This window comes from Nannobrachium achirus, assembly GCF_963921795.1.
Source record: "Nannobrachium achirus genome assembly, chromosome: 5".
In the NCBI taxonomy this organism is placed as follows: domain Eukaryota; kingdom Metazoa; phylum Chordata; class Actinopteri; order Myctophiformes; family Myctophidae; genus Nannobrachium; species Nannobrachium achirus.
Genome location: NC_137814.1, coordinates 29,819,805 through 29,830,697, shown reverse-complemented (window position 1 = coordinate 29,830,697; position 10,893 = coordinate 29,819,805). Strand labels below are relative to the sequence as shown.

The following is a 10,893-nucleotide window of genomic DNA, read 5'->3' as shown; positions in this document are numbered from 1 at the left end:
TTTATATCCATGACTATTGACTAATAGTAGTAGTTATTAGTTAATGATAACTTCAATTAATTGATTGATTGATTGATTGATTGATTGATTGATTGATTGATTGATTGAAGAATGTATTAGAAGTTTGCAATAGAAAAAAAGTACAGTTTCATGACAGTACAAATCACTGGTACAAGGTCAACTAAAAGGAGATCCTAGAAAGCCGAGGCTTATTTCCCCAGGAACCACAATTTAAGTATCTCATATAACATTGAAAGACAGACGGATAGAACATAGACAATGACTGTCAGTTGTTGTTGTTTTTTTCTCCATTTGGTTTGCTTAACAAAAAGTCACTCCCGTCGTATGTGTGATGAACGGCACCTTACCTGAGTTCCGAGAAGTTCTCGCATATTAAAACGGGAGGACTGTTAACTATTACAAGATATACACTGTACACTACACACACACAATGTGAATTCCATAAACTGAATTCAACAGGGTCAACTGTAGTGTGTTCAGCTTACTTCATTCATTGTTGAGCACCGCCCTGTATGGCTGGAGAGTGGGGACTTGAGAATCTCGCATCTTCAACCTCAGCTTCGAACAATCTCCACCGACAACCAACTATCCAATCACGGCGCGGTCGTCCTTCCGGCCAATGGGATAATACTACAGCCCCAGCCGACTAGTAAACAGCAAACAGGGAGCAGCTGACGCTGTACCGTTACGGCCCTGAGTGACTCCGAACAGTACACACGCACGCTGAAGTGTCACAACTTTTCTGTGTATTTATTTGTAGGGAGGGACCCTAGTCCAGTCTTGGTGTGTGTGGCGCAGGTGTGTAACGTTGTATACATGAAGTGCAAAGGTCTCCTTTTTAAAGAGCCGAGGCGTGCCGTTGTTCTACTTGAGGAAGAAGAGAGACAGACATCGTAAATCACATTTCCTCTGAAGCTGCTACCGACCGGGGGGTAAGTGAGGGCACTGACGCAAGTAACTTGATTGTTTGGTTATTTTAACCAAGTTTGCATTAATAGCATTCATAATACTTACATTTAACGACTTGTATATTTATAGGCCTATACATCTGGAAAGTGTTGCGAAAACCTCAAGGATTACTGGATTAGCGGAATATCTGTTATTGACTGATTTGAAACTACAAGCGAATCGTGAAGCAGGATATAAAGTTATGGTACCGTACGTTTTTGTGCAATTTGCCTATTTAGCTTGCACGTTTTGTCAAGGGCATTTGTTCCTTGCTGTCACAGCATATTCTCTTCACAGGGTGTGCCTATCTGTTATTCTATCCTGCTATTGCAGACACCCAATAGATGACAGCGGAAATATCACTGACTGGTCTAAACTTGAAAGATGCCCATTCAAGTCCTTTACCATGGATGGAGCAATATGTTGAATAATCACACAGCTACCATTGATTTGATTTCCATTGAATAGACCTAACTGCTTATCTTAAGACTGCCTGAGATGCATAACATTAGTTTGACGGTGTGTTCCTATAGCCACCACGATAGTTTTACCCTAATAAAATCCTACTGTTGAGGGGCAAGGCTTTGCACAAATAACCTCTAGCCTAGGCTGTTGAACTGAACTGAGCTTTGGCTCTTGACTTTTCCTTGTACACCAAACTGCACACACAGACACATGTAGTTGTCGCCTGGCCAAGCCATAATTGGTTGCTGTAGGCTAAGTCTTTTTGTGTGTGAAGGGGTGGGGGAGAGCCGTCTTGTTCTGACACACAATGGTGTAATCCCCCTTGTTTTCCGGTAGGCTAGCAACATAGCCCAAAGCTAGATTTCACTCATTAGGATACCTTCAGACTTAGGGAGAAAGTAAGTAGTGAAAAGGACTAGTGTGATGTGGACGGGAACGAAAGCCTGCACTCTTTCAGAATGACTAGTCTTTAGCACGTAGGCCTATACCTATTGGCTCAGACATTGTTTCAATAACATGGGTTTGAATTCATTCTTAAATATGGCATCCTTCTCTCTTCACCTCTGTATATTGCTCATAATGCATCACATCACAAGGGTAACAGGTTTCCATTCCATTCCGACACATCCCCATTCCGATCACGAGGTTGGCATTCACCAGCTTCGGCAGGTTAGCTACTCACCGGTTAGCATTCACCAGCGTTAGTTTTACTGAGGTTAGGGTTAGGTGGTCGGAATAGTGATGTTTTGGAGTGCCGATGTGTAACCCATCACAAGCTTGTAGATCAATTATTTTCCCAGAATGATATCATCATACGCTTAAGTATAAATCGGCACAAGTGGGCCAAAAAAAACCCCCAATGAAACGCCTTGTAAATAAATTGAATAATTTTTGTTTCTGTCTGTGACCCACTAGATCACAAACAACCCGTCAGCCACCATGAACTTCTTCTTGGAAACCCTCCAAGTGCTGCTCCTCTCCCTCTGGTACAACCTGGAGGCCTTCGTCTACATGTTTATCCCCACCAAGAGGAAGAACGTGGCTGGGGAGGTGGTGCTGATCTCTGGATCGGGCAGCGGGATCGGGCGCCTCATGGCGCAGGAGTTTGCACGTCTGAGCACGGTGGTGGTGCTGTGGGACATCAACCAGGAGGGCATGAAGGAGACCGCTAGGCTGGCGAAGGAGGCAGGAGCAGTCAAGGTCCACTATTATGTGTGTGACTGCAGTGATAAAGCAGAGGTCTACAGGGTGGCTGATCAGGTAAGGGCCAATCTGGCTAACCATCATCAAATAAAATGGAATTTTTGTTCCTTTTCATTTGATGCTATCAGAGTCTGTCTTGAGAGATTAGGTGAGAGCTGTTTGGGATTTGTTGTGAAGGTTGATCACTGGCACAAAGTTGATCACTGGCACAAAGGCCAAGTCTCTTTGTGTTGTTACTGGGTGATGATGTGGCTGGATGTGCTCTAGCTCTGGTCCATATAGCGTCAGTGGAGTTCTCCCTAAACGCTATGTTCCTCTACCTCCGCTCCCACTTGGCAAAACCGGAAAGCCGTGTCGTCTGTTCCGAAAATAACAAAAACTGTTTCGCCCCTCACCAAACCAAAGGTATCATTGGGGAGTTGAAAGCTTACTCTACTTAGTGGACGCAGTCTGAGCACCCCACCACACGCTTAAAATACATTTCTTGGGCGAAATGAAAAATATTCCACCGGATGGCATTGGAGACACACTCCTGGTTGAAGACTGTTTTTACGAAACGAGTCGGAGGTGAAGATCTCCCTATACCAAGTCCATAAAATATATTTCTACAGTACATCGGGAGTCGGGACACCTCATAATGAACGGCAAACTGCTAATACTGTACTGTATGATGGCCACTTAACAAAGTGATGGTCACTTAACAAAGTGTTCAGTGTTTTTCCTAATTGTTGTGATTGTGCACAGTCGAATGTTGTCATTTGTTCAATCAAACTGTTTTTAAATCTGTGAAACAGATTTTATTAAAGACGTGCGTTTGTGGTGAGACATTCAGGCGACCTAGGCGACCTATTTGCCTATTGGCTGTCCCCATGTCACATGGTAACCGAGCTAGTTTCATGATTGGGAGCGGCCTTGCGCTGTTCTGGCGCTGTTCTTCTTCTCGAGTTTGGAAAAAAAGGATCCGTTCCGTTTGTCACATTGTCATGATCGTAAAACTATCTAGTTTTAACGTTCAGAACGTTTTCTTTTTGGACAATAAAAACATTGACAGCCAGGGGGAAAAAATCCATGAAGGACACGGAATGCAATCGTTCACTCGCCGTTGGAAAATTGACGTATTAGACTATTCTGGATGTGTGGCTAACGGCTAACGCTAACGTTAGCTAGCGCTAGCTGCAGGCTAACGCTAGCTAGCGCTAGCTGCAGGCTAACGCAGGCATGTTATACACAATTACTCATGGAATAAAATGGCGACCCAACTCGGAATGCAATCGTTCACTCGCCGTTGGAAAATTGACTTATTAGACTATTCTGGATGTGTGGCTAACGGCTAACGCTAACGTTAGCTAGCGCTAGCTGCAGGCTAACGCTAGCTAGCGCTAGCTGCAGGCTAATGCTAGCTAGCGCTAGCTGCAGGCTAACGCTAGCTAGCGCTAGCTGCAGGCTAACGCACGAGTCACGGTGTGTAATAAATTCACTTCAACCTCGTGTTGAGCAGTTAAACCTATTTGCTACGTACGTCTACAAAAACGTTCATATTTCAAAGATAAAGTGCTTACTGAAGTCTCACAGATGTCACAGTATGGTACGCTCAAGCAGAATTACCTGTATCTTTCGTATTGTTTAATAAACAGCATTTTAATCCGATCAGACGTCATTTTCTGTTGTTTTTCAGCCATGCGACCCCATCGGTTGCGAGGTGTACTGCACTTAGATACATTAATACCTTTTTAAGGAAACGACGACCGATCGGATTAAAATGCTCCTCTTTAAATAATACGATCATTACGGGACATTCTGCTGGAGCGTACCCTATGGTGACATCCGTGAGCCTTCACTAAGCAATTTATCTTTGTAATCTGACCGTTTGTGTAGACGTACGTAGCAAATTGGTTAAACTGCTCAACAGCAGATTGTGTTGAATTCACGTTTGGCGCAGCGTAGCGTCTTTACATTTAGCCCAATAATGCTAATCTACATCAATAACTAAAGTTTAAAACATACATAAACCACTTTAGCCCTATGTTATACCAAGGCTATTTGAAAATAGCCGATCTACAAGCTCACAACGCATTGCGGTGCGACGCGTTGTGAGCTTGTAGATCTGCTATTTTCAAACATTTTGTACTTTTACTTTTGGTACTTTAAGTACATTTGGATACCAATACTTTTGTACTTTTACTCAAGTACATTTTTAATTCTGGACTTTTACTTGTAACAGAGTGATTCTACATTGCAGAATTGATACTTTTACTTAATTATAAAAATGTAGGTACTTTTTCCACCACTGTGTAAACGTTTGTGTTCTCATGCCAATAAAGCTTCTTTGAATTGAAGATTGAATTGAAGATTGCTCCCCATGTGGCGGAGTACACAATAATGGTAAATAAAGTAGCTTACTCTAAAATAATCCATCCATCCATCCATCCATCCATCTTCAACCGCTTATCCAGCATCGGGTCACTGGGGTAACAGTTCCAACTGAGATTTCTAGAGTTCCTTAATAATAATAATTAAAATAAACAATACTAATGATTATAATTGCGACCGCCAGGTCGCAGTTACTATGAAAACCTCCACCGCCTGTCTGTCCGTCAGTCTGTCACGTCACATCACACTTTTTTGCCCCTATCCATGTGAAATTTTCCACACACAATCCTTGTCTGCCAATCCACAACCTCCACCCTTCCAGGGACCCCCGCAGCTCCAGGGACCCCCGCCAAATTTTTTAAAACACATTTTTGAATACTGCTCCTACAGTTTTTGCCCTAAAATCACACAAATCGCTACACAGTATGTCTACACTTATCTCATCGACATGGATCTGTCCCATATAGCGCCACCATCAGGTCGATTTTTTAACACATTTTTGGACCTAAACTTTTTTTTTTTTCTAAATTTCTTTTTTTCAAACTTTTTTTCAAAAAAAAATTTTTTTCAAACTTTTTTTACACTAACGTCAACACACCAATCCACAGATTTTATATTGACTGTGTGTCAATTCTTGTTTTGATTTTGTTTTGTTGTCTGTTGTTTTTTTTACGTAGCACTGCGCAGCACTTTGGAACATTGTTTTGAAAGGTGCTGTACAATATTATTGTCCAATGATTCTTTTTTTAAACTTTCATAATTGGGAAAACACTGTATAAACAAAATCTGTCAGATATCAGGACACCTCAAACATAGTCCTGGTTGCCTGTAAATATCAACAGCCAATGCCATTGAATCAGAAATGAGTGTCTTCTGTGGCCATGGTAGAACAGGGAATAACATGAATGGACTCAAGTCCTGTTTGTTTGAAACTTGAGCTAATGTGGCCTAGATGAGATTGGCAGCAATGTTACTGTTATTGAGTAAACAGACGTTGAATACCCTGAGGTGGTCATGGTATTCAACAGGGTCATAGATGACATTCTACGCCCTCTGAAGCAATGTCTCTAGCTTTTATGCTTCAAAAGGGTCTGGTCAGCCAAAACTAAACATCTTAATTTGTTATTTGAAACTTTTGTTCTGCAGAATCCCTAAAATGTTGGCACCTCAGTTTACTACAGTCTATGGGGCTAGCTACATTATCACATTTTTGCAAAGTGATTATCATGACAAAGATAACTATCACAATAGCTATAGACATACATTCACTGCTAACTTCATACAGTTAATTGAGGTGATTTTTTTCTTTGCCTTCGGAAGTATTTGGAAAATGAAATCTGTAATACTGTACATGTTAGTTAGCTATAATTGATTATGTGATGTCAATGTAGAATTGTCCATGTTTGATTATATTGTGGTGCATCTTATTATTTCCACACCTCTACTGGGGTCCAGTCAGTGTAACTTGACATTCCCTAGTCCTTACACACTGGGGTCTCTCTCGACGATGACGCAGTCTTTGGAATACAGAATATTCCAACAGCATCTACTGTAGGGCACTTTCTACTGTATAATCTGTCGGGGGATGAAGTCTTTCCTGAGGCTGTGTTGCATTTGATCAACATAATATTGGCTCATGTTGGTCTGTTACCTTGTTTGACTTTTGAGGTGTCAAACCCTGTTTGTGTGTGCGGTTACCGCTTGGGAGGATCACTTTTTTAGTTTTGTTTGTTTCTTAACAGTATTACTGTAGATATTTACTCTTATATTAGTATTTACTTTTGTAAAGATCTCCTCTTACTGATATTGGTTTTGGGTTATGTAACCTTTGAACCTTCACTTGCAGGTAAAGCGTGAGGTGGGAGATGTCAGCATCCTGGTGAATAACGCTGGCATTGTGACAGGGAAGAAGTTCATGGATTCTCCAGACTCTCTGATTGAGAAAACGATGGAAGTCAACACAATGGCTCACTTCTGGGTCAGTAGATCATACAATACTGGATCAGTTATGATTACTACATAATTTTCTTGTTTAAGATTATTCCCTATGCTTGTGTACTTCTATGCATGACTGTTGCCAATTTACTGTAGCTCAAGTTAGTTTTTCTGATCTTGCCTTTTTTGTCCACAGACATACAAGGCTTATTGTGTATGAAAGAGATTAACCCAATGTTGACGTCCAAGGCTGAATTAAAACAGGTTCATAAAAGACGCGCTGCATTGTGCAAAGTCTTATGATGGTTACGGGGCATGAAAATAATATGCGCTATATGAATGTTTCATTAAGACATAACGCTACTGACCAATATGTGCACGCGTCTGTGCTCCATGTAGTATTTTTATCCCTCTTTTTTAAAGCATGTTGTCAAAAGCTTGCCTGCTGTCCCCTTCATGCCCATACATTATATGGAGATCTCTTATGTCTGTCTGTCTGGATATCTTTTATGTCCATATTATATGGTGTTCTGTGTCCAGGCCAGTCTGAAGTTAGTACTATGACATACAGACATCAGACAGACATTCTGTAAATTAATAGTTAATAGATGTACTCACCATTGTAGCACGGCAGGTATTTTGCATACAAAAACTCTGCCTTGATAGTTGATATGAAAAATCGTGAGGGGAAAAAAACCCTGTGTGCATCATGGGTAGCTGGCACAATCACAAACCCATTTTTCCACTAGCCAACCTTTGTATTTTAGGTGCTCCATTAAAATGGTACAATATAATTTGTTAACGGTAGGTTTTCAGGACCATCATAGTCTTATAAAGGGTCTAACTATCCAGTCAGACCTCACTTTGAATTTAACACTGTGCAAAGTCATCAGACCATCTTTAAAGTAATGCTTGATTTAATACATTTTCCCTCCAGTTCTCACTCACAACTGAACCCTAGATAATGTTATGTTTCATTCATGGCTGCATGTGTTCTTCAAAAGAACAAGCATCTCTCTCTATAGAATGAAACTGCTAGGTTTAGTCTTTTGGGAGAAAAAAGAATCTGATATTTTCTTTCTCTCCTCAGACCTACAAGGCCTTCCTGCCAGCCATGATAGCCAACAACCATGGCCACTTGGTCAGCATCGCAAGCACAGCAGGACTCATAGGAGTCAACGGATTGGCAGGTGTGTAGTTTGTTACGACATCTTTCTGTGTTTGGATGGGTTACTTTTCCTGTATTTCACTGCATTTTTTGTACTTCCTTTGCCATAATTGTGTGTGTGAGTGTGAGTGTGTGTGTGTGATGCCCTCCATGCCCTCCACTAAACCAGTGGTTCTCAACCTGTGGGTCGGGACCCCCAGGGGGGTCGCCAAATTATTTTGGGGGGTCCCCAGATAATTAACTTAATGTGCAACATTGTTTTCTTACTCAACAGTAAACAAATCCAACATAAAATGTAAGTGTATAGAGGGTATATAAAAGTGACAATTTAGGACGTTTTAATACCTCTAAAGGCAAGAATTGTGAAAATAGCAGATCTACATGCTCAGTTGTGAGCATGTAGATCTGCTATGTAGATCTGCTATTTTCACAATAGAACCGTGTTATACAAAAAATAATTTTACTTGGGGTCTCCAGTTCAGATATGATTATTTTGGGGGTCGCGACCAGAAAAGGTTGAGAACCACTGCACTAAACAATCTATGTTGTTGTGTAATTTGGTCGGTATTCACAGAGTATGACCAAAGCATTATAGGAAGAGGAAACGATTTCTCAACCCTGTCTGGGTTTATTTGTGTGGTCTTTGATCACTGTACAAAAGTCAAGTTAGTACTGTTTTCAGTGAACCCTTTCCATGTAGCTGGAGTATTGTCCCCCAAACAGTCCCAACTACCATATGAGATTATAGGATTGTAACGGTTGATAAGCATCAGAAAAGTGAGAGATTTTGAAATGACAGTACATAACTTCTATTAGCAGGTATTACAATTGTGTGCAGAAAAGTAGGCTTCATGATGAGTTTTCTGCAATACAGTGTCTAACTGAGCTTCTCAAGCCTGCTAATATGGGGGGGGGGGGGGGTAGCTTCATTAACGTTCCATCAGCGAGAGCTAAGAACTGCTGTTGCCAGATTGTTCTGGCCTTGAGTAGAGGAGATTAATATTTAATAGACCTTCACTCTGCAGAACCCTGTTGGCCTTTCACCCAAATCAGGAGGGACAGATAGTGGGTGAGGTTGATTCACTATCTCTGAGCCACCCTTTTACCCTGCCCTGACAGGCTGTAAGCCAAAGGTTTGCCTGTGCCATTGAATTAAATAAATACAACCTCTTAAATGTAATGTTGAGTCCAGGAAATAATACGGCATGAAATGTTATGGGAGTACAGCAGTGGACAGATATATTTCTGTACAGGGTCTGTTCTATAATTCAAACGGGAATGGGTTGAAAGGTTTGTCTAAACTATGACTAAGGGCCTGTACACTAATGCTGTCGGGACCTTTTTTATTTTTGGCACTCGCCGTCAAAACCCCTGAATTGATCCATTTTGCAAGATCGGAAAGAAATCGTGTGTGAAAGGCATTGCGAGAAGATGTCGTCGCTCGGCGATGCCTTCCCGAGCGTATGAGTAGACCTGTTATTCTGTGAGTAAATTCAGGTCAGGTCATACATATTGGTAGCTATATTAATATTGCTGTTAAATAATAGTCTATAAAACCAACGCATCTCACTTGAATATGTTGATAAAGTCGCGCATCAGCACTATTGGCGTTATTATGAAAACACTGAACACGTGCGCTCTTTCTCTCTCTGTGTGTGCGTGTGCGGAGAGCGAGACGCAGAGTGACAGAATTATTTTATGAAAATCATAAGTGTCCTGTCTGTAGTTTGTGTCTCGAGAACCGTAAGAAGTGTCTTTGCTCATGCTTCTTTTTAAATCAGCTACTTAATCGACAAAACAAGGACCTGCAGGAATCCTCAGAGATGTCATGGTTCCAGCTTCCCTGACTACCACACAACTTGTTTTCATTCATGTGTGTTTGTTTGCATGTTATGTAACATTCTATGTATGAAAAATGTATGATAGGATGATTTAAGTCTCGTCTAGATTAAGCAAAAAAGTTAAATGATTCGAAGCATGAATCTTGCTTTGAATACACCTTTTAAACTTGTATTTTATTGTCCTTCCTGTGACCTTTAAACCCCACCCTCCTTCAGACTACTGTGCCAGTAAGTTTGCTGCGGTGGGTTTTGCCGAGTCTGTAGGCCTGGAGCTCCTGGCAACGGGGAAAACTGGAGTAAAAACCACCATTGTCTGCCCCTATTTCATCAACACTGGCATGTTCGACGGTGCCCAAACCAAGTAGGTCACCACACTGGATTTCACAAAAATATATGGCTAAAGTGGAAATTATTGCATAATGCTTTTAATGTGATTTTGATCATTTCTGAGGGGTTCTGGCTACTTGGCTACTTCAGCATGTTTGCTCAGAGTACCCGTTTTACCCGTCTGTCCCCTTTTGTGCCCATATATGGAGATCTCTGTAGTAATAATAATAATAATGGATTGCATTTTTATAGCGCTTTTCTAAGCAAGTTGCGAACTCTAGCGCTTTACAATGGTCCATTCATTCAACACCAGCCTCCTCAGTTCCCACATTCACACACCAATGGTGGCAACTGACAAGCTAACACCATTTGAGGCAACGCGGGGGTCTGTACCTGTCAGTTTACCTGTGTCCCTTTTACGCTCCTACATGGAGATACCTGATGTCATTAGTACATGCCTATATACCATATGGGCCAGTGTTGTCTTCTTTTAATTTTTTAGGGCATACTATAATTTCATGGGTTTTCTTGGAAAATGCATGAATTGTAGTATTGTAGTTGGTCCCGAGGCAAAACTCAAGAGATTGCTTTGAGATTTGCGGTGGTTGTGGTCCC

General features: G+C 41.3%; 1 protein-coding gene across 1 annotated transcript in view; it reads left to right on the top strand.

The window, feature by feature from the left end:
- Positions 1-710: 710 nt before the first annotated feature.
- Positions 711-10,893, top strand: part of LOC308284614 (epidermal retinol dehydrogenase 2-like) — a 32,823-nt gene continuing 22,640 nt past the window's right edge. Inside the window, exons 1-5 of the mRNA XM_080725293.1 lie at positions 711-953; positions 2,350-2,694; positions 6,854-6,985; positions 8,033-8,132; positions 10,168-10,312. Coding sequence (XP_080581419.1) covers positions 2,374-2,694; positions 6,854-6,985; positions 8,033-8,132; positions 10,168-10,312 — 698 coding nt within the window. The 5' untranslated portion in view covers positions 711-953; positions 2,350-2,373. The remainder of the gene's footprint in view (positions 954-2,349; positions 2,695-6,853; positions 6,986-8,032; positions 8,133-10,167; positions 10,313-10,893) is intronic.